This window comes from Dermacentor silvarum, chromosome 2, assembly GCF_013339745.2.
Source record: "Dermacentor silvarum isolate Dsil-2018 chromosome 2, BIME_Dsil_1.4, whole genome shotgun sequence".
NCBI classification, from domain to species: Eukaryota; Metazoa; Arthropoda; class Arachnida; order Ixodida; family Ixodidae; genus Dermacentor; species Dermacentor silvarum.
This window is the reverse complement of record NC_051155.1, coordinates 217670903-217695287: the sequence shown is the minus strand read 5'-3', so window position 1 is coordinate 217695287 and position 24385 is coordinate 217670903. Positions and strand designations below refer to the sequence as shown.

The 24385-nt window shown below is 45.6% G+C and overlaps 1 protein-coding gene across 6 annotated transcripts in view; it reads left to right on the top strand.

The window, feature by feature from the left end:
• The first annotated feature begins 154 nt into the window (after positions 1-154).
• The window catches only part of LOC119442655 (E3 ubiquitin-protein ligase NEDD4), a 42828-nt gene continuing 18597 nt past the window's right edge, over positions 155-24385 (top strand). The window contains exons 1-10 of one of the 6 annotated variants that reach the window (XM_049662282.1): positions 155-539; positions 1578-1669; positions 2255-2342; positions 4277-4315; positions 4429-4482; positions 4652-4833; positions 11588-11690; positions 12853-13055; positions 15788-15926; positions 19510-19608. In XM_049662282.1, the coding sequence (XP_049518239.1) occupies positions 498-539; positions 1578-1669; positions 2255-2342; positions 4277-4315; positions 4429-4482; positions 4652-4833; positions 11588-11690; positions 12853-13055; positions 15788-15926; positions 19510-19608 (1041 nt within the window). In that variant the 5' untranslated portion in view covers positions 155-497. Of the gene's footprint in view, positions 540-1577; positions 1670-2254; positions 2343-4276; positions 4316-4428; positions 4483-4651; positions 4834-11584; positions 11691-12852; positions 13056-15787; positions 15927-19509; positions 19609-24385 lie in introns of those variants that run through there. The other 5 variants (XM_037707614.2, XM_037707615.2, XM_049662283.1 and 2 more) reach the window with 5 other exon arrangements.

The following is a 24385-nucleotide window of genomic DNA, read 5'->3' as shown; positions in this document are numbered from 1 at the left end:
TGATTTTTCGTAAAGCCCAAACGTTATAAGCAGTATTTAGTACTGCTGAAAACACTTTTTATAAGTTTTGGTTTCTACTTTGTGCGGATCACGAAATCGAAAAATTACGTGCTCTTGTACCAGTTACGAAGACTGGCATAGATGATCATACACCTTTTGTTGAGAGCTCCTAGAACTTTTCTAGTAGATTATTAAATAATCCAGAGAATTGGTACTTCATAAGCATAGCTTGCGCTTGTAGAAGAGGCGTGTCCTGTTGTGTACGCATCTGAGGGAATACGTCATGGTGATCGCCCTCCGTCAGTGCCGTGTAATACGCGGAAATCTTACCGAGCTGAAATGGTCAACAGTTTTAGTGAAGTTTCGTGCTTCATGTGTTGGATTTGAAGTGGCTCGCTCGTGAAGAAAGCAACCCGCTCGACGCAAAGCTGGTGCGCGCCAAGGAAGGACCGGAAAATAGGGCACAGTACGGAACGCATCCAGGCATTGCGTATGGCATGGCGGACGGGGGCCAGTCTACGGAGAACCCCACAGCCGAAGCAAGTGAAATTTTTTGACAAGTTTAGATTTTGTGCCTCGCACTCAAAACGCAGCTGTGAACTGGTTGCAGTCATGTAACTTGACTGGTGAGAAATCTCCGATAGCTGACAAAAGTGGGTACTGGGGCGGGGTGCATTTTAGCAAGGACATTCGTTAACGCATTTGGCGCATCACCACAAAATTTCGTTTGTCAACAACCTCACGGAGGTATCCAATGCAATCTAAATTTTTGTTGGCTGTGAAGCTTTCATGAGGTTTATGCACCTCGGAATTTGGCCGAAATGCGGCCTTATCAGTCTTTATAGGCTTTTGAAGTTTGTATTGTTTTTGTCGAAACGGCGGTTCAATACCCGCGTCACCTCTCAGCTGATCACGGCGCTGACGACGGGCGTTGACTCTGCCGCGCTTCTCGATTGACTGGGGCGATTGTTCCAGTCTGGAGGAAGTCGAGGCATGCAGGCAGTTTGTACGTGTACTACGTGCAGTACGCGACTTCGAACTAAACCGACCTCGAGTTCTGTCGCGCCTCGCAAGGACGATGGCTCGCGTGCATGTTGTTATTTGGGTTCCATGATTTCACGTTGTGTCCAGCAGTGCAGTAAAAGTACTGCGTGATGGCAAATGCAAACTTGGCAAGTCTGTACGATCGAGTAAGAGCAAACACTAGTTTCCCGCATCCGGTTAAATAATCACGCGGTGTGAGAGGCATTTTATGAGCTAGTGCGCAGACCGGATAAAGGCAAGGTCAGCACTACTGCGCGTGCTATCTTTTCTGTTTTACTAAAAAAAAAAAAAAAAAGTGTGACGAAGTTTATTCGTGAGTGTCACACTGCCTCGCATATCGGACGTTGTCGCGTATCTGGCCATTGCATGCTTGCGTTTGTCCCTCGACAAGTAGTAGCAAACTGAGTCGTGTGGCATGCACCTCCGACCCGATCTTTCGATGAGCGTGTGTTTGTGCTCGCGTTACATTGCTTCGAACTGGTGAGTGTGTCTGCGACGTCAGCTTTGCCAGCTGCCTATTATTTGCGTTACAGGAGAGCACGAGTCAAGGCGGCACAACGAAGCTGCTGCGGCTGCGGATTGTGGCAGGCCACAGCTTGGCAAAAAAGGACATTTTTGGAGCAAGGCAAGGATCTAGTTTCACTCCTAGTAGCATGTCTGGAAAAAGAAAATATTACGCACTCATATTCTGTCAAAGCATATTCATCAGTATGAGGGCTCCAAGCTATTAATTGAACTTTGTACCTTCCATCATGTCTCCACTTAATTTTAATGGAATAGCAGATGGTATGCGTTAAAACATCAACGCTTTGCCGTTATGTTGTGCTGTGAGTACTTTGATACATGTCAAATAATGTCTGTATTCGGTTATGGTGTTGTTTTAATATCTTTACATGTCATTGCGGTTGTTTTCCTAGAATTTGCAAAGTTTGTTAGGTTGTTTGTAACACCTGTCCATCATTGCCAAATAATGTTTTGTTTGCTTGCCAGAGCCAAGAATCAAAACTAATGAATTTGTATGTTCATAAGTAGGTTGCTGAGGAGAAACAAGGCAGAAAATGTTCTGAGCAGTTAGCTATATTTGCAGAGCTCAATAGATGCTCAAAACTGCGAGTACCTGTGTCTGCATCTGGCTGTATAGTTAGTTTGTGAATCGTACAGTTTGGTGCATGTTACACCTTCTATAGGCTTACTGAGCACAATTTTACAGCGATCCCTATGTGCGAATTGACCTTGTCAAGGCTAGGGGCGACAGCTACACGGTTTTGGATTCACTCTACACAAAAACCAAAAAGAAGGTGAGTGATCCCTGAAGGATTGCAGCCGACATATTTGCTCTCCAGAACAGTGGGTTTCACTGAACTGGGGAGGCTTCACCAAGCAGGGCTTTATTTGCAGTTGTGCAAGTGGAACACCTTCTAACATGTTTGATTGCCATTCTCATGCGCCCTACTTTGGTTACATATGCATGACAGCTTCACGTACAATTCACGGAATATATGCACAGAATGCAAAAGAAAATTTAGATTTTACTGTGTTTCTTCCATTGTTTTGTAGTTTTGCTAGTTGGTTCTCACCGTAGCCATTATGGCTGCATTTTAGAGCCACAGGTTCTAGAAATGTCTGGTGGAAATAAGTTTCAGCCCTTTGGCTTTAACATAAGTATCTGAGGCTTAAGTCTGACTAACAATCATACCCAATGGCGACTTACACAGTACAATGGGGAAGTAAACTTAGAACAGTGATCTTAAGAGCTTGAAGTGTGTGTCCAACTCAGCAGCTACTTAGCTGCAAGAGATTGCAGCTAAGAAGGAGATTTCAGTACTTTTCAGTGTATGCGTACTAACAAGGTTTGTTTCCCCCCTCCTTGAACTTGGGCTTTAAATATTTGAATTGTCCGTGAATTTTGAGTCAGATGTTCTGCATGAACCCCGATAATAATGTTGCTTGAATTACAAACTGCAATGATGTTGTACAGAATCGCCTAAATTGTGCCTTCCTGTCGGTGCAACTGGCACAGTCATTAGAGAGCTTTAGGTTAGGGGATGCAAGAGAGCTTGCATTGCACTTTCCTATGAAAGCCACTTGGGTCCCAGCAAAACCCAAGCAGACTTTGGGGGCTTGAATATGCAAGCAACTTGTGTCCACTAATAATGGCTTTTACCTGTAGCACCATGTTAGTTGCCATGGTGACATTCAGCCACACATACATTCACAAAAACATGGTTCAGTGCTCATGGCAAAGGGGCATCTACAGATTGTTGCCTGTAACGTGGTTCTTTATTTAGCCATTTTAGTAATCACACTAGTGTTCAGTCATAGAGGATGACATAGACTTGCTTTATCATTCCTTGCTAATGACTATTGCTTATGGCCATGTTCATCTTTTTATCTGCATTGGTCAGGGCCTTTAGGTGCCATAGCGTGTTATTTGCATGTCTACATTTATCACCAGGAGCAGTGACAAACTTGTGGCAAAGTCTAGTAAAATGTATGTGGCCCTGGTGGCAAAGGGGGACATAAGTTGTCATGAAGGTTAGTGGAAAAATGAAAGTGGCAAAGGAAATGTTTTCCTGCTGCCATTATGACAATACTTTGCCAGCTAAACCTAGCGTTCAGTGCTTGGTCATGTACGGGTACTTGGTTATACACAGGCAATCTGTGCAAAAGTTATTACTGGCATCTGGAAGGCTGAAAGTTTGTTTGCTCTTAGTGCTCTTACCCAGCGTGAGCATCTAAAGGGAACGATTTAGCAGTAATAAAGGTGGCTTGTCTAAGAAAGTTGTAGTGGTGTGCTGCTGAAAATAGAATAACCATAGCTACACTGTCAGTAGATATAGAATGGAAAAGCAAGGAATTGATGAAACATGATGATGTTACCATCTGTGGTTGATGGCTTGTTGCCATAGTTTTTACAGTCTGTAAGTGTATATGCCCTTTAGTTTTTGCTCATACTCGTATTTGAGGCAGTGTGACAGTGGCGAGCACCATGCACTTTCATGTAACATCTACTCAAGCAGTTTGAAGTGCACGTCGCATAATGAAAACCTGCTGCTGGAATAAAAATTTCATTTGGCAAGGACATACTCGGGTTGCAGGCACATTCATTTTCACAAACCTGAAACAGAAAGCTTCAGCGAGTTACTTTTAACTTGAGATATACTTTGTTTATATAAATTAAGCTGATCTTGGCAGTGCTATTACTTCATTCTCTTTTATTGATCTTCTTTAGACGCTGCATCCAAAATGGGATGAAGAGTTTGTGATCAAGGTAAAGACTCATGGCCTGTGGCCTGTAATAGCATGCTTGATTTGCTGACCTTTCACTTTTTTTTTCGCATCGGGGATGGTTTAAGACTAGCTTGTGTGCAATTTTTCTTCCAGGTTGATCCTCAGGAGCACAAGATAGTCATGGAAGTCTTTGATGAAAACAGACTGGTAAGCTGACCATTGCTGTGCACACAGAACGAGTGACGAGTGCACAGGTTATGATGGTTAGGTATGCCATAGGCACAGGCGCTTGGTTGTATGGCCTCTTTCTCACTCTCTCTCTACTTTGATGGCTGATGCCATGTCAATGCACTCGTGCATTTTGGATCCTTCACAGTCTTTATGGCGAGGAATTCGATCGAACAGTGTGCCCGCTGCTGTCACAGTGTCTGGTGTGCGCTCAATGCCACAGACTCGCGATGACTTCCTGGGTCTGGTGGAGCTGCCCCTGGCGGCCATACCTGTGGAACGACCAGGGAGGCACATCCCTCACAAATACTACCTGCTCCGGCCACGCAGGTAAGCCAGACCTGGCATGTGACAGGAACCTCTCTCATTGTACTTTTTTCTTCTTTTTCTTTTTGCATGTCAAGCGCTCGTTGCTTGTTCACTGAACAGTGAACATATGTAGGTGCTTCTATAGTATGATAAGACACTTCTTCAAAAACGTTAAAAATGTCTTCCCTGCACTGCAAAAAGAATCCTTTACAATGGTGGCATGGCATGTCCTTGAGGCATACCGTCCATGAGGGCTTAGCAGCTGTGATGTCGTACTGTAGAGCACGGTGTTACAGGCAGCAGTGTTTCAAGGTATTCTGCCGCCCCAGGCAGAGCGAATTATCATGCCCCTTCCTACCATGGCGCCAAGTTTACATGTATTGTATTGATAAACATCAGTTCGTCAGGCATAAGAAATTGTAGTGGAAAAAGTCAACACGTTGGTTTCTGAGTATTGGTTTGTTGTTCTTGGAGCAAACTGCCATTAAAAGGGAGTGACTAAAAATGCAAAATGGAATCCAATTTGCATCATACGGAATCCGACATGGCCTGTGACCCACTGCTGAAGAAGGGTGAGGTGCAACGAGGTTTGTTGCGCCCTTCCCAAAATGCCACCCTGGGTCTGTTTTGCATGCAGGAAAAAATGGCCCTAGGCAGAATGCCATAATGCTTGCACATTTACTAATCCTTATTTAGAAGTTTAGAAGGGCCTAAGGGCTTGAAATTGGATTCAGAGCTCTCCTCTACAATGCACATACACTCTCTTTGCCTGTTGTGCAGTTTCGTGATGTAAAATCCAATCAGTAAAACCAAACTTCTGAAAAAAGAGGCAAAAGTGTAGCACAGCATCTTGTAATGTGTGTGACCACCTCCTGCGAACATTCGCAGAGGACCTGCTGTGGTGGCTCAGTGGCTGTGTCGGTCTGTTACTGAGTGCTAGGTCGTCAGTGCAATTCTCGGCCACTAGGGGCCATTTCGGTAAAATGCAACAACACTTACTTATAGGCCCTATTGTAGAAGCAGTGAATGCTGCAGCTTCATCATGGTTGTCCATGAACTTATGTGCCGGATGGCTGAGTTTGAGGTCTTTGCAAGAAATATTTTGTATTTAGTTTTTTTGTTATTACGTTGAGAGGATAAAGTTCATTGAAATTGCAAAAATACATGAGTCTGTTGCTCATACTCTAAAAGAATGCAGGGTTCACAGCTGAAAATTTTGCGGCAACTTGTTTTTTATAAAGGCACTCTATAAACTTCTCTAAAGAGTCTAAATGCAGTGGAGTTTTTGCTTGCCAATCTATTGCTTGCTGTAAAGATTGTGGGGTCTTTCACGTGCTCTTGGGACAAAGGAAAGACAACACATTAGTGCAAACAATGAAAAGGCCATTTATTGCACCTTTCATACACTAATGCCTGCTAGCCGAATTATTGCCGTTTGAACATGCCGATGGGAGTGCGACAAATCGAGGAAGTCTGACTCACCGCGACCCGATAGCGAGCGAATATGCTGGACACTAACGGCTAATCGTTCGCGTGTACGGTCATATGAACGGTGGTACGTTCAAACGATCATGTTCGTCCATTCCGGTACCCTGCTCCGAAGCCTTGTGAGACGATCTAGCAGAAAGTGTGTCGCATGCGTGGAACATCCATGCAGCTTGCCGACCCCAAGCCAAAGAGGAACAGCCTCCTCCCTTTTGCGCCCTAGTAACTCTGCCGCTAGGTTGCGCCAGCAGCGGAACACTCGCGCCATCTCTCGTAATATGTCGCAACCACACCACCCGCCGCTGGCGCTCAGCCACACGGAGACACCGGATTACAGGAGACGCGAAAGCCATGCAGGGAAAACAACACCAGGGAACGCGTGAGAGTCGATCATCCCCACAAGATGCAACAAGAAATGAAAGTTTGTTGCTTATGCTAAAATTTTGCTGTGTATTTCATGGCAGTTTGCTGTAGCACAGCGAGCATCAAGAGTGTTAATGCTGCAGCGAACCCGCAGAATGTGACAAGTTAAGTCGCCATGCTTTCTGACCTAACAGTCCGGGCAATAATGTTTGTTTTTGTGCACAGATGTGTAGTCAATTTACTTAGGGTTTTTATAGAGGTGCTTGAAACAAAGTGTCATCTTAGTACAGTGATGGTATAAAGTCTGGCAGAGTTTGTATAGTTTGTGATAACTGAATTCCTCATTGCTTCTTTTTTTTTTTTTGTATGTCCTGTCTTCTCTTTATGTTCTGTCTCTGGTCACTAGCAACTGTTGACTTTAGGTTGCCAGCACTGGATTTCTCAGTTGCCTCCAACGACATCAACATAGAGAATTGTTTATGAGAAACAAAGTGTGACGCAAAGCTTTTATGAAGACGAACATGCGTAAGAGAGAATGTGCAATTGGAAAAAAGTAGCAAGGAGCGGGGTGAATGTGCTCAGACGTAAAATTCTGCAGAATGTTTGCTGTGAGTACATACCACTTGTGGTAAAGGTGGGAACAGGGTTTATGGTGTTTGACAGTGCGGCAGTAACTTAACCTAACCTAACTTTATTCAGAGCCAGATTGAGCCACTGCTGTCTCCTAGATTGGCTGGGTAACCTTACTCCCTCTCTTTTGAGGGCATTTGTTGTAAACACACGTGCCAATTTTATGATTTGAAGAAAATACTACTGTCGAAGCCAAAAAATACTTACGATTGTATTGCTCAAGATGTTGACTGTTCATTAATATTATTCACCAACTATGTTCTGAAGGGATGCTGTAAACAGGCTCACTTTTTTGTAGTAGTTGCTGCTTGAATGATCTATGTCTCAAAAAATGTGGAAATATTAATAAAATTTATTCCTGAAATATTCATGTAACAGTGGCTAAAATTTTGCTTGCTATTGTTACGTTGCTTCTATGGATTGTAGCGATGCTGCAGATCGAACTGAACAATCAAGCAGGTCCAAGAAATCGGGCTCTGAAACTCAATCAGCGACTGCATTTGTCTTTTATGAGAACAGTTTTGCCCTGAGCTGGACACAGATTATAATTTTTTTAATTATTAGTGTTTGTACAATGGTCATAAACAGGGTCTGAAAATAGAGCATTTTATAATAAAATAATAAAAGCTGGCAGCTATGTGTAAACGTACACTGGACTAAGGTAGTTGGAAATCTTTGAGAGAGTGACCTTTGTCAGTGACCTTTAGGCAGTATGAAAAAAAAAAAAAAGACTGCAACAGCACAGCATTAAAGAAAAGCATAGATGACAATAGCCCTCGTTTCAACTCCATCTCTTCTTTGGCTTGTGTTAATGCTGTTTGTAATGAACCATAAACTGCTTCAGATGACTGAGGCAATTTCTTCATGTCTGGAGGAAGGTAATGTGTGTGGTAAATTTGTAGACTGCTGTACACAAGTACTTCAGGCATGAGTAGCACTTTCAAATTGTGAATGCAACTTTTACCTGGACCCACCAGTAGCTTAGTGACAAGATAATTGTTGGTGTGAAACACCATTACAGGAACCAATATGGCATGGTGCATTCCATAGGACAGGTTACCTTAAAGTGGCCAAAACAGATCAGTGAACTATGTGGCAAATATTTCACCAGCATCTTGATGCATTTGAAGCTCACATTTGCCCAGTGGAAATTGCTCGGGATAGGCAACTGCTGCTCTGCACAGCCAGTGTTCAAGAACAAGTTGCATTACTCCTGTGATCCAGCCAAAGTGTATGGTTCCCTCATACCAGACAGTGTACAGTGGAACCTCGATGATACGATCACGGCTAATACGAATTTCCGGATGATACGAATTTTTCTGCGGTCCTGGCCGAGCCCCATTACTTTGCAACGTGCTAAAAACGGTTGTTACGAATCAATTTTCGACCCGCGTCGGTTGATACGAATAAATGCCGCCCCACCGACGGCCGCGAAAGAGAACAGCGCGCAGTCACGCGCTTTCTCCCTTTCTCTTTTGGTGCGGAGGCGCGGACGCGACGCCGGACAGCGCAGAGGCCGCGAATGGGCGCGAAGAGTTCGAAGCGGTGGCGCTTTTGTTGCTTTTGTGGTTTTCCGCGTGCCATCGGGCGGAGTGGCTGCCGTGCTTCGGGCCGCGTTCTTTTTTGCGCCATTTTGCCTAGTCGCAGCGAGCTATGTCTACCGAGATACGATCTCAGCTGATTCGCGCGGCCGTACGCCGAGGCGCGGGAGCCTCCGTTGGCGCGTCTTCCGTCGGCTGCGTTATTGGTGCCGATGGCACAGGGCGATTGTGGGTTTCGCTGCTGGAGTCACACGGTGCAAGATAGCACGGCACGTAATCCACGGTGCAAGGTTGCGCTCGTTCAGTCGGGTGCACCTCCGCTTCTCCCGCTAATCGCCGTATTTTTCTTCCTGTAGAAGCGCTTCCTGTAGAAGTGCTTCGTCCAAAGTTTATTCGCCAACGAGCGACGATCCATCACTAACCTGGGAGTTCTCAGTAATCCGAATTCTGTGTGTCAAGTGAAGACGCCGGCGTGGTTTACGAAGCAGACAGCTGCGGTTGCCATCTTGCCCCTGCCACAGCAGCAACCAATGGAGAGACGCCTTTCAGCACGGCAGCCAATCGGAGGCCCGCTTTTATCAGAGAGCCCGTGTGACTACCTATCGCAGACCCGCGCTTCTTTGGTGTTTGTGCGTTTGTTACAAGTTGGCGACGACGGACGAATTGAGAAGCGGAACGGCGAAACTTTGAGCTTTCGAACGATACCAAGATGGCGGCGCTCGGTGGCGGGAAATACGAGATATCGCTCCGTGAACTGCGGTGATTTTGTGCGATTTAAAGCTGTTTTCTCACCCTGCGCACTGACGAATTAAACTTTTTCGGGTACTTTCAGTGCGTTTTCAGCCAAACCATTTTGATGCAGCGTAGATTAGGCGTTGCAGATACCCAAACGCGAGGTTTTCAAAAATCGATTTTTCTCGCGATTTTCGCGATCTGATCCCCGCGTTCCCCCTTAATTTAACTAGTTTTAATTGTGTTTCGATGATACGAATTTCGGTTAATACGAATATTTTTCGTGACTCCATGAGATTCGTATCATCGAGATTCCACTGTAATTGTTCTGGCTTTTGCGTTGACGGAAAGGCCAGAATTATTTTTAACACGCATGCTTTCATGATCCTGATCATGAGAAGGAAATTTACAGAAGAATTAAATTGGGTTGGAGTGCATACGGCAGGTACCCGCCGTGGTTTCTCAGTGGCTATGGTATTAGGCTGCTGAGCACAAGGTCGCAGGATCGAGTCCCGGCCACGGTGGCCACATTTCGATGGGGGCGAAATGCGAAAACACCCATGTACTTAGATTTAGGTGCATATTAAAGAACCCCAGGTGGTCCAAATTTCCTGAGTCCCCCACTACAGCATTCCTCATAATCAGATCATGGTTTTGGCACGTAAAACCTCATAATTTTTAATACGGCAGGTATCGCCAAATCCTGACTGGGAGCTTATCACTGTTATTGAAAAGAAAAGTGTACAATCATTGCATTCTACCGGTGCTAAGGGGCAGAAACTTGGAGGTTAGGAAAGACACTCGAGAACAAAGACCGCACAAAGAGCGATGGAACGAAACATGTTAGGCCTAGCGTTAAGAGACGGGAAGAGAGCGGTGTGGATCTGAGAGCAAACGGGGATAGCCGATATTCTAATTGACATTAAGAGAAAAAAAATGGAGCTGGGCAGGCCATGTAATGCGTAGGATGGATAACCGGTGGACCATTAGAGTTACAGAATGGATACCAAGAGAAGGGAAGCACAGTCAAGGACTGCAGAAAACTAGGTCGGGTGATGAACTTAGAAAATTTGCAGGTGCAAGTTGGAATCGGCTAGCACAAGAGAGGGGTAATTGGAGATCGCAGGGAGAAGCCTTCGTCCTGCAGTGTAAATAAATATAGGCTGACGATGATGCTTTCAGCCCTCAACGTTATACAGTTAAACCTCTATATAATGAACTTCAAAATAATGCAATTCTCGATATTATGAAGTTTTTAACTTGTCATAACTTCTTGTCGACAGAACAGCATGCATTTAGAACCTCAATATAATGAAGTGTTACTATATACGATTTCAATTTAACGAAATTTTACTGCCACCGCAAAGGAATACCGAGACAATTAATGGAAGCTCCCGTGAAGGCAGATGGTCAAAGGGCTGAATTACAAATGGCTGCTTGCGAACGCACCTCTCGAATCACTTGCTATACGACCAAGAGTTACCGCTGAAGCGGAACAGTGTCATGTTCCGTATAAAGTCCAAGTACGATAAGATCCTATCGCTCCCCGCACGCTGTATGTTTTAGGTGCGAGTGAAAGCGAGCGAAGGTGAGCCGAAAAGGATGGTGGTTTGATGAGCGCTGTCTTCCTGCGCGAGCAAGGGAAAAGGGGGCAAGTGAAAAGGGAGCTCACGGTAATGTCGCGGCTGTGGCTGTGCATCATGGATGTAAATATGCAACTCGCATGCGCTGTTTTAGAGGTAATCTGCCATGTGTGCAGAGTGGGCATGCTGAGATGGCGGGGCATCATGTACGCGTTTCCCCTATGATTACTACTGAAGGTTGTGGAATCTTGAATCATAAAGAAAAGAAACAGACATCATGGTTTAAAGGTTCAAAGAAAGCATATGTGTTGTCTGTATGTTCACCTCATCCATGTGTCGTCTGCACTATAAGCAATCAGTCCCAGCATTCTTTGTAAGACAGAGTGCACATTGAACGCGGCTGCTGCAACCCTGCGAGATAGGCTGCCTTTTCTTCAGCAGCGCCAAGTCCCGGGTCAAGGGCCACCTGCAGGTCTACCACGCCTACCTGCCTGATGGGGAGATGCAAGCAGCTGAGAACGCAAACCAGAGCTCTACAGATGAGGTGTGTTTAACAAGCTATGCTCTTGAGTTGCTAAAGCTGTACCACATTGTAGAAGTTATGAGGTGTGTGTGGTCATGGAGCATTATTATAGAAATTGTGGGGTCTCACATGTGCTCTTGGGACAAAGGAATGACAACACAGTAGTGCAGACAATCAAAAGGGAATTTATTGCATCTTTCATACACTGACACATGCTAGCCGAACTACCACGCATAGAACATTCACATGGGTGCACGACAAATCAAGGAAGTCCGACTCACCGCGACCGGATAGCGAGCGAATATGTTTGCCCCATGCTATGACACCATTGCCTAGTCGTTCATGTGTACGGTCACACGAACGGTGGCACGTTCGAACGATCCGTGTTCGTCCATACCGGTGCCCTGCTCGTAGCCACGAGAGACGGTCTTGCGAAGCGTGGATTGGCGCACGCGCGGGACGTCCGCATCGCTCACCGATCCCAACCCGAAGAGGAAACGCCTTCGACCTTTTTCTCCCAAGTTACCTCGCTGTTCGGTGGCATTAGCATCGCGACACTCGCGCCATCTCTCGCAATGCGCCGCAACCGCTACGACCGCCTCCGGCGCTTAGCCACGCGGAGAAGCCGGACTACAGGAGACGCTAGCTATGCGGAGAAAACAACATCAGGGGACGCGCGAGAGTCGCGCATCCCCACAAAATCTAAGGCACTGCGATGAGGAAAGCAAGAACTTGCTAAAACAGTGTAACAAAAGAAAACTGCCTTTTTATGAAATTATGTGTTTCTTCTCACAACACTGTCAACATTCAATAAATTTATTTTTGCAATATTTGTGGCCATATCATTGTACGATATAGGGCGGACTTCCTTTAGGACAAAGACTTTGTCTGTTTAAGACAAAGCCTCTGGTATGTGAAGCAACTTGCGGTCCTCTGTTTCGTTTGCCATACCTACAGTGTATTGCAAGTTGAACTTGTAAGTGTAGTGCTGTAGAACGAAACAAGCCCAATCTGCCACCGTATTTGTTAGACCAAAAGATGAATATTCAACATCTTTTAAGGTTAGTCCTAAGGGAGTCTGTTGTATTTCACTTATACCAAGACAAAAAATAAAAACGAAAGATAAAAAAAATTTCATGTCAGTGTGTTTTCATGTCAGTGCACTAATGACTCTATCTCTCAGGGCTGGGAGGTGGTGGATGCGGAAGATGGCGGGCCGCCATCATCTCAGGGGGCCGCAACCAGCAGCAGTCCAGAGTTTGCAGGCAGCGAAGCGCCTCCATCACCACTGCCACCTGGCTGGGAGGAGCGGGAAGACGCCTGTGGGCGTATCTATTACGTCAACCATGTGGCACGCACAACGCAGTGGGAGCGTCCTATTCAGGGGTGGGTACTCAGTGGCCATGCCTTTTCTTGAAGGGGCCCCAAAACACTCTTTGTCAAAGTCAAGAAATGCATTTGAAGTTAGAATAGACTATTTCAACTGCAAAAAGTGTGTCAATGCGTTCAGCAGGAGCAGAGTTATTGGCAGTTAAAGATCACCTTTGATCCCCTTCGCGGTGCTCTTGCTCCTTCTTGAATGTCTTTCACTGCGAAGGCTACGGCAGAGTGGGGGCATGCCCTCAACACTCTGCCTTGTGAATGTCACTGTGACACGCAGTTCAAATTTGATTTTGGAGGTTCACGTAGACGCCACTATTTCTAATTTTGGCACCTACGACACGCCATATGTGGTTGTCCTCAGTTATAGCCTCCGCCTCTGCGAACCACAGTGAGCTCAGCGAACAGGCTCATCGCGGCACCCCATGGTGACCACAGTATCTATGCTACGTACCAGATGCAGCTACAAGCAAATGTAGTGCGTATGCATAATATTTGCCATGTGTATGGCATGACTGGAGTGTGCACTAGTGCTCATGTGCTCCAGTCTGGCCATGCTAAATGGTGTGGACCAGCTTTGTCTTGCATCAGCTTGACAGACGGATAGTAGCCACATCCGACTTGGGCATTTTGAAGCACTGTGAATATCTCAACCTGGGGGGGGGGGAGCGGTGTCTGCCAAGGCATCTAGCCAGAAGCGGCCAGGAGTGAGCACGCGCTGGCAAGCGTGCATGTGGTCTGACCTGAAGTTTCGTGTGGTTCGAGGCTAGTTGAGTGTTAAAAACTAATCAAGAAATGCATGACCCAATGGCTACGACACGGCAGTGTGGCCAAAGTTTAATTCTTATGTGGACGCCTGCAACCGAGCATGAGGAGACAATAATCGGCTCCTTCCAGAAGTATGTCACTCTTATAGAAATTCGAAATGCAGATTCAGGTGTTCATCACTATAAGTAATTTTGCATGCTCAGAATTGCTTTTTTTTTTTCAAATGATTCACTGAGACATTGCCTCCCCCCCCCCCCCTTATTTTTTTGATAGATTACGTTCACTGGTTGAGGAGGGGTGGGAGAGATAATTTAGCGTATAATAAGTTCTAAATTAATGCCAGTCAACTTAATGGGTGGAACGGCAAGTGACATAATAAACGTGTGTTGGTGCATTGTAGGTCAGCATAATTCTCGCATCAGACAGTTGTCAATATTGTTGGCAGGAGGGGCAGCAAAAAGCAATGCTTGTCACTACAGTGATGCATCATGCCAGATACTTGCTTGCAGAGGTAAAAGTGGTAATCTAGGTAGCCAACTGAAAGTGCAGCCACTGAGTTAAATGGCAGATATCTGCTGCAAGTAGGATAAAAGCTTTAAAGGGACCCCGAAATAGTTTTGGTGATTGTGTTCAAATAGAGAGAAAGGAGGATTGGTGTCATGTAAAACAGTGTCATTGTTGCATTGGCAACCATTAAATGACTGGCACGTATGTGTTACTGATGAAGTGGTGATTGTACATGTAATTGCTGCCATGAGTTGCGAAAAGTTTCGTTTGTGCGAACTCCTGAATTTTTCGCGTAGTATATGAATTTGGGCTTGCTTTATAATTTAACATAGGTATGTTTCGTTATGTTTTGTGATAAATAAATTTTGTTTGCGGAAAAGTTTCACCTATGTCTCCAAACCTTCCGTTGGAAGTTGTTTGAAGTTGTTTAATGGTGAAAGGACACCATAAGAGAAGGGTACTTGCTCCAAGCAAGTTCATACTGACAAGTTTCTGAAGCAGGCAAAATCAATAGGAAAATGTCTGAAAATGTCACTAAACTAAAAAGCACTGTGTTGCTTGTCAGTCTCTGCGATTCCTAGTTTGCAGTTGCCTGTGTACGGCATCTAAAGCTAAATCATTGTTAATAAAGTGCATATTTATTCTATAGAAGGCATGTGCTCAGGGTAAGATAAAAAAAAATGCATGCTATTCAGCCCCACCCGCCTCACCTCTCGGTGTTGTGTGCATGGGACTTTTACAAATTTTAATGTTCAAAAGATTGACAGCTATGAAGTTGTCTGCGTGTTGTACCTATGAAGCAGGCATATATAGTTAATATTATGTTACAATAGTGGGTAGCTGCATTATGATTACTCTGGTTTACCTTCCTGTCTCTCCGTTATGTTTACCTCTATGCATTATGATGCCTTTAGGAAGAGGTATTATATTAGCTGCTACTTTCGTGCGTAGTATGAGTGGCATCTCACAGATGATTTGAACAATGATGTATAGCAGCTAACACAACATGAACTGATGTGCATGTGGATCCAAACCTGACAAAAGTATGTTCTTGTGCATTAAAGGCAGCAGCAAATCTGGCGAGGCACTTATAATCCTTATCACAACATGCAAGTAAAGACATCAAGGCATGGTTATTTTTCTTCCGTTGGCTAACTACTATCAGTGACATTTATACTACACTTAGCTTCTGCCTAACCAGCTCGAGTTCCTGAAACGAGCAGTTAAACACGGTACAATGTATTCAAGTCCATCTTGTTTCTCTGTGCTTTATACCCATTTTTCACTATCTCCTCTCTTCTTGCCTTGTAAAGCAGAGCTGAAGGACAAAAGCACTGCAACCTAATCTCTCCTGTTTGTTTCTAGCCTTTGTAAGGCGTAACTGCTGCTGCTATCCCTCACAGTTGTACAGGGCCATTGGTTTGCACCATATTTAGCGGCTGGTCTATGCGTTGCATGCGCAGGAGTGATGGTGTAGAAGAGGGTGCAGCTGCTCACCAGCGGAACCTAGACCTGGCGCAGGAGTTCCAGCGGAGGGTCCACATCAGCGTTGACGAGACAGCCGATCACTCCGCTGCCCCTAATCACACAGAAGAGCCGCAGGTTGGTTTTACTGCCCTTTTTCTCCCAAAATTTAGCTGCTCCATAAATGAAATGTGTCCACCTTCTGCTTTCTCTGTAATTCTGTAATGGGTTATTAACACTTTTGAGAAATAGATGGAGACTCCAAGAGCCATAGAGAAGGAGGCTATTTTCTTGTGCACCCGGGCATCCCCACGGACATGCCCACTTTGGCCTTGAAGCAAGCAGCTCTCGATTGCTTGCATTCTTTCTACTCTGACCGAATCCACATATATACGGATGGCTCTTCCACTCAGACCAGCTCCACCGGCGCAGTGGTTATACCATCACGATCAATGAGCATCACATACAAGACTTCTCACGTGACATCATCGACCGCTTCGGAGCTTGTTGCCCTCCGAGGTGCCGTTGATTATATTAACAACCAACCGACTAATCGGTGGGTAATATTATGTGATTCAAAGGCGGCCCTACAATGTCTTTTGTCAGCTCTCCGTCGCGGGTCCTGCGAACAACTCGTCTCGGAGATACGAGAAATGCACCACCATACGATCGCAAAAGGACACGACGTCGTGTTTCAGTTGCTGCCAAGTCATTGCGGTATCACCGGCAACGACATCGCCGACGAAGCTGCTAGGAAAGCACACGAAGGAGCAAATATTGTTTCTGTACCTTTATCGAGGACTGACGCAGCCCAACACCTAAGCAAGCTAGCGCAAACTATGACATTGGAGAAGTGGCATACAACTGAATTCGCCCAACATTGGTTGCATTCTCTCGACCTATCTATACAGCTGCGGCTGTTGCCTGGATTTCCGCGAAATGAGGAAACAATGCTGTGCCGCTTACACTTGGGTGTTGCATTCACCAATGCTTACACGTGTTTGATTGGAATGACTGATAGCGCCGAGTGTAATGCCTGCGCTGTCGATGAGACTATAGAACACCTACTATGCTACTGTCCATCTTTTCAAAACGAAAGACATGACCTCTGCAACGTTCTCAATAGGCTAGATAGAAGACCGTTCACTTTGAGCAAGATCTTGGGACCATGGCCTCGAATATCACAGCTGCAAAAGGCCACAAAAGCGCTGCTGCGATTTTTAAAAACTACAGGACTGAGTGACCGTCTATGACCCGGACTGATTGATAATCAGTGATAGAACAGAGATCTGTTGCTACGTCGGCGATATCAAGAGTGAACTTTCTATTCTTCTCTTAATCTCTCTCTCCCCTTTTTCCTTCCCCCAGTGTAGGGTAGCCAACCGGGCTCAGTCCTGGTTAACCTCCCTGCCTTTCATTAAATCATTTTCTCTCTCTCTCGGGCATCCCCACCATTAGGTCGTGTTAGCGGCAAATCATGCGCCATCTCTCGTACAGTTACACAACCACCAGCGCCAAGCACGCGCCACGAGGGGAAGTCAGATTCCAAGAGATATGAGAGCTGTGAGGGGAAAACATCAGGGGATGCAAGAGAGTCCAACAGCCTCACCGTGACCAAATGCTTTATTGAAAAAATGCACTACTGACCAAACATGAAAATAAGTGAAAGGTGGTGACGATGACTACTGTACCTGTGAAAGCAGTGAAGTCCGTCCACATTTGGCACTCGCACTCTATTCTCCGAGAGCTGATGTTGCTGCGGCTTATGATAATCTGTTGCACAGTATACCATAAACTATACCTCGTAAAACATTTATTTAGGTTTTTTATCCTAGGAAAAAAATTGTGCATGAAATTTCAATATTGGTTATAAAGAAATTTTGGTGCATAGCATGGTTTCAGCTGGCAGAGAACAGGGGTAAATGGGGATCTCTGGAGAGGCCTTTGTCCTAAACAGGTTGATGGTGGTGAATATGACAGTTTGACTATGTCTTTGGTGGTGGCTTATTGCTGATGCTTGTGAGGATGAGTGCAAGAACAAATAAACAGTAGAGTATTCTACTGAGATAACTAGCGCGAAATCTTGCACTACGGTCACTCAACCACAATGGAAATGAAAGGCAGGACATGTTTTTTTTTTGTTTTTTTTGCAGTTTGGGGTAGTTTCATTAATAAAGCCTAGCTTGACTTCTTTTATTGTTTCTCTTGGTTCAGCTGTGTTGCACAGCATTTCTGTAGAGCAGTTGAGTGTCCTAAGCTCACAATGAATTCATTCTGTTAATTCATTTCCAGTGCATAAATGTCTCAGCACTTTGGAAAATGTTTGTCGCAAAATCTTAACATCTGGCCATTGACACTCCTGGGTGTTTATTTTGAATGTTTTATGCAGACTTTTTAAAAATGTGTAATGTTCTGAAAACAGTACGATGGCAGAAGTCAGAGGCTAAATGAGTCTATTACTAATTGTCGTACGGTGAATATGCAATGACAACTCATGTAGAGGTGGTAATAAGCCAGACGGTTGTTCAAAGCTAAAAGGACAAAAGTTTAGACAAACCCATGTACATTGTTCTCATGCATCACTGTACTTAAGGCACGCGTAACACTAATGCCAGATTATCCTCTGGTATTCTTAATAGTACAGTCAACGTCCAATTTTTCAGAGGGCTCAGATCACACCAGGCACGTCCTAAATAGCTCTGGTGGCCTGCCAGTACACTTTTTAGGCGTATCGGTGTTTGTATTCTTGACAGGAGACGGCAGGTGCACACGTGTGTAATTAAGGAGTACATACTGTGTCCTGTGACAGTTGCCCCTTTCCACTCTTGGTATGCTTTGCCGCAATGCATTGCGCATGCTTCAATGCATCGTCAGCTTTGCCGTATTGCGGCGAATCTGACTTTTAGCAACCGGCTATGCAACGCTTGACTTTTGCATGCTTTTCGCGCTTTGAAGCCATTGGCAAGGATGACAAAGGTGGCATTTATGCTATTGCTGACCGCAGAAAATTCTTTCAATAAAAACACAACGAACAGCAGGAAGCTTGGTAGCGAACGTCAAAACGGCTAGGCCTAGCATTGCCGCAGTGGTGGCTACGGCTGCCAGTGGATCAGTGTGAGGCGCTGGTTCGAGGCTGCGAGATAATCAGAGTAGCTTTGGTGGTGGCTTTGATTAATGTCGTTTTGGACCTGCAGTCGCTGAAAAAAGTCCGGCAGATCAGACGGCAACGGGTTTCTGCGTCTGAAATTTTAGACCTATCTTATACATTGGCTCTGTGGGGTGCTTGGTGGCGTCGCAAAGGCGTCCAAAAAGTCTAACATTTGAAATATCGGTCGTTGACTGCACTACTATGAATCTTTATAGAATAAACATATTGGTGGAAATGAGCATCTAGGTAGTGGCAAGGATCACCGTTAGTAGTAAAAAATGGGGCAGAAATAAAAATGTTGTAATAGTCTAATAAAGGTAAACAAAGAATGAGAACACTTATTGAAGTGATTCAAAAAGCTTGGAATACATAGTGTCAAAATGAAAAAAGGAAGAACAGTAGCTATAAACGTGGGTGCAGCCCTACATTATCAAGAAGCTATGCTGCAAAGCAGCCCAGACAATGTAATGCAGTTAGATTAGATCACATGCAGGCACCGCCACACAGTGTTCCGGAGAAGTTTGAAAGAAAGCATGCTTGGCTGATGCTTTCATTTTGAATGTTTTGCTGCAGGCGGCACCACCTGTGCAGAGGGGCAGTGTTGTGGAGGCTATCGCACAGCAGAATGGAACTCTGCCTCCTGGTGCCAACTCACAGCGCCGGTTTACCTTGGTATGTTACCTATGTGTTTTACATTAGCGTTTAGTATTCTGGTAGCACTTATCATGTCAAATTATGAACGTTTTACCCATTTGCTGTACGAAGATACAGTCGACTCCCGGTAATTCGATCCTGACGGGACCGACAAAACTGGTCGAATTATCCGGCAGGTCGAATTAAACAAATGGCAGAAAAAAAATGTCACAGTTTCGCCCTAAGGGCGAAGCAATGAATGCGATAGCAACACAGCAATGTCATACGAAGTAAGGTGAGCGGCTTTGGTAGCAACAACACGCAGAACTGTTGTCGACGCCATCGGCGTTTTGCCCGCGTTAGCTCAAAATGCGTGCGGCGTTGGTGACTGTTGCTGGAGCCTCTGATATAAATAGGCACTTGGTGCCGCAGCTAAACGTCGCCTCCCTTCCCTCCCCCTCCCCCACGGCCTCTCGCGCGTTCGAAGAAGGCGCGTTTGCTCTACATATATGGTGATTGTAAAGGAGAAAAGAGACGCCTACTTCTGCAGCCCTTAAGCGAGCACGGCGCAGAACGCGCGTTTGTTCTCCGCCGTGCGTTCACTCCCCGTGAAAGACGCGCCCCTCGCGCCCTTTCACTCGCACATACAGCGTTCGGCGCGCGGCGACGATTTCATCTCCAAATGACGTCATACGGAACCTCACGGCGACGGCGACGGCGACGCCGACGGCAGAAATCTGCTTTTGAGTGTCCATATAATTGCTATCGCAATAAAACAGCACAACCTGGTGTTCACTTGCCAGTATTTGCCTTTAAAATTAGCTTCCCCGCATTACAGCCGTGTTATGCGGTGAAGCATATGAAGTGGGTAAAAAGGTGCCACTGTTACAGGACATAGCATGTGTTCCTTAATTTACATATGCTGCTGCACATTTATTTATTTATTCACATACTTTCGGGGCCCGAAAGCATTGCAGAAAGAAGTGGCAAGTACAAACAATAACAGTACGTAATTATACAATAATAGATTTTTAGAAAACGGCAGAAAATACGGCTGTCTTGAAATTGTCAATGTCATAAATGGCAGCAATGGAGGGAGGAAGGTGGTACCAGTCGGCGCTGGTCTTGGCAATAAAAGAATCGTGACACATTTTTGTTCTAAAAAATGGAACATCAACTTTGAACGGGATCGGAATGGGATGAAATGTATGAAGGGTGAGCAATAAGATCATCAAATGCTACTGCGCCATCTTATGTACTGTGCCATCTCCTCTGAAGGCCTGCCAGTTTACTGGCAGGCCTTCAGAGGTTTTATTAGACACCTGCTCTTTTGTTTGGTTGAAACGTCCCCTCTACTCTCGGAGTTTTTTTCATCTTGCCACCTTCTGTTTTGTTAGCTTTCCCAAAACACAGATGGTTTTTTATCGCTTCTCGGTGCATGGTGCATGCGTGTTTATAATTAAGGAAAGCGTACTAAGCTCCTTAACGGTTTCATATGCGAGACACACATGGCGGCTGAAACAATGGCTGAAATCATCGCAGCAACGTCGGAAACAACTCTGAAATGGCTGCCAGTATGCTTATTAGGCATTTAGATGTTCGCATAGAGACTGGAGACAGCGCATGCGCGCCTGTATACAGTGAAAGCTCGATGATACGAATCTCACGGGGTCACGAAAAATATTCGTATTAGCCGAAATTCGTATCATCGAAACAATTAAAACTACAGTCGAATCTCGATAATTCGAACTCGATGGGGCCCGAAAATTTGTTCGAATTAAAAGGACGTATTTTTGAAGTATTCATGCACCGTAGCACGATGCACGAACGGTGCGAGTCGTGAAATATTGCAGCGAGCAAGCGCATAGCAAGCGCGGGCCACGAAACTGCCCAGGCCGGCTAACGGTCGCTTCCCGATAACGGCAGAAAACGAAGCTTCAGGGAGCAGGCGGCGCCGGCACACGGGTGCGCGCGGAGACCGTCGAAGGTGAGGGAGGAGGGCTGCAGGGAAGCGGATTTGGCCGCGTCAACTCTGCCGCTTCTGTGGCTCCCCTCGCCCTCCCTCCCTCCCTCTCAACTCCCTCGTAGCTTTCTCACCTTCGACTCCGTGCGCACATCTTCGTGCGCGCCCGCCGCCGTGCTGGCGCCAGCTTATTTTAGCCGCTCCCTGAAGTTTCGTTTTCTGCCGTTATCGGGAAGCGAGCGTGTGCGGGTGTGGGCAGTTTCGTTGGCCCGACTGCGCCTCTGCCGCTGCTTCCCTCTGCGCTGCTGCCGCAGCGTGCAAGGTCAACATGCGACTATAAAATAGAGGAAGCATAGAGGAGAAGGGTTCACTGCCATTTTATCCACGTGGCTGAGACGTCGGCACTAGTGTGTGCTAGAATACGGTTGTCTAGAACACACTAGTCGGCACGTACACGCTTGTTCCGGCGCGTTGCAGAAACGGCGACCTTGCAATTTGAGAGAGGGTGAAATTTCCGCCGCGGGTTGTTTTTTTTTTTTTTTTTCCCCGTTCCTTCACGCGCGGCATTGAGGGGTCTCTCCTGAGCTTTTGCTCTACGGCGGTGTTGGAGCAATGCCGGTCGGAGGCGCCGCCGCGTGATTTGGCGCGCTGCTAAGAGCATTGTCGGTGCGCGGTATGTTCGAAATAAGCGTGTTCGAATTAACGAGATTCGACTGTAGCTAAATTAAAGAGTCAGAGGTGAACTCACTCAGGCACATGTACGTAAAAAGCATTTATTTCTTGAATAAAAAGTCTCTAATGTCCTTCTATCTCGGTAGACAATCCTATCTCGGTAGACATAGCTCGCTGTGATTAGGTAAAATGGCGCAAACACAAAGAACGCGGCCCGAAGCACAGCAGCCACTGCGTCCGATGGGCGGCCACCGAAAAGGAGGAAAAGTACAAAAGCGCCACCGCTTCAAACTCTTCGCGCCCAGTCGCGGAGTCCGCGCTGTCCGGCGCCGCGTCCGCGCCTCCGCACCAAAAGAGAACGGGAGAAAGTGCATGACTGTGCGCTGTTCTCTTTCGCGGCCGTCGGTGGGGGTGGCGTTTATTCGTATCAACCGACGCAGGCCGGAAATCGATTCGTAACAACCGTTCTCTAGCACGTTGCAAAGTATTGGGGATCAGCCGGGACCACAAAGAAATTCGTATCATTCGGAAATTCGTATTAGCCGTGTTCGTATCATCGAATTTTACTGTAATTAAGGAATGCGCACTATGGGTCCCGTGGCAGTAGCCCCTTTTATTCTTGGTATGCTTCACTGCAATAATTGCGTATGCTTCACCCTATAACATGGCTGTATTGCAGTGAAGCTGGCCAGTCAAGTTTGAATTATTTGGTGACGGCCAATTTTCAGATCGAAATAACGGAGGTTTGCATCCATAGAAATGCATGGGTGCCGGCCGGGACCTTCGGTCGAGATTGAATTAATGGAAAAATCGAAAAAAAATGGAAGTCTACTGTGTTCCTCTTTTGTCCTTGTCTATGTGATGCCAAAAAATGGCAGTGGAAATAGAATAGCACAGTTGTCAACAAAAGTTTGTATGACACGGGTTTCGCAACGAATGCATATTTCTGCTCTGTTAAGGCATGGTGCTTCTAATTTAAAGGAACATTGTGTAGGTTGAAGCAGTCTCATGCGAAGTATGCACATAGGATGAGTGCCGAAGAAAGCACAAGCTAGCAGAAGGCTACAGAAAAGTCTGCCTCAGAGCAGCCTTCTCTTGAAGCAAAAAAAAAGAGAGCTTTAGGGGACCAAGTGTTGGTCAGCAAAGCATTGCTCACTAGTGCTGAGGAAATTATTCACTAAGGTGTGAAGCGAAACGGCATAAACAAGGTAGGAAGTGGCCATATGCTCCTAATAAAAGGAACTGCTTGAAAAGAAAATGTTGATAAAGGCAAAGCATTGATGTCATGTCAGTGATGTCTGCACAAGTCACGTTTATGCTGCTAGTTAGCTTAGCAATTTAGTTAGCTTACGATGTTAGTTAGCTAGAGCAATTTCATCTTGTCTTAAATGTAACTTAGAGCATGCTGTTCAGGTGGACGAGCTTTTTTGGTGTACAAATAAGTTTTGGCTAGTCATGTTCTAGACTAGTTAGATGCTACTAATTTATAAGAGCACTTTGGAATAGAAATAAGAAATTTGTTTGCAGTTTTTATACCAACCTTTTTTTCTATGGTTTATGCTTCTTTGCTTGGTCCTATAAATATTCTAAGCATTTGGGTCAAGCTGCATTGCAGGTTGGTACAAATTCACCATACCTTGCGGGTTTCTGCAGAATTCATTGGTCACTTTTGCAAAACCTTCTCCACTGAAGTGAAAGCATGATTGCGCTGAAGTTAAATGTGTTGTAGCTCTGTCACATCGCTGAGGGTTAATTTTAAATAGGTCAGTCAGTCAGTCAGTCAGTCAAATAACTTTATTCAAAGGCCCTGCGAGTTTGTGGGACGGGCAAATGGGGGGTCCCGCCTAGGTGACGGCCAGGAGCTCTTGAGCCCTGGGGGCTTCCTCGGCCCGCTGGACAGCCCTTTTAAATAGGTGGTCTAAAAGTTTTCATCTTTTTGTTTTCTGTTCTAAAAGTAAGCTTTCTTCTCTATCAAACTTAGAATTTCATGCTCCAAAAATTGCTCCATATCCTATTTCAGCTGTTGCACCCCTGTCAATGTTCTCACAGCACACATAACAGACATGTAACATGTAAAGGAGGACAAGGGCCCATCCTCTCTTTTGTATGCCAGTTTCTTGTGCTGTGGACACGTGATGTAAATAAGTGCCTAAAGAGACATTAAAGGCAAACAGTAGTTCC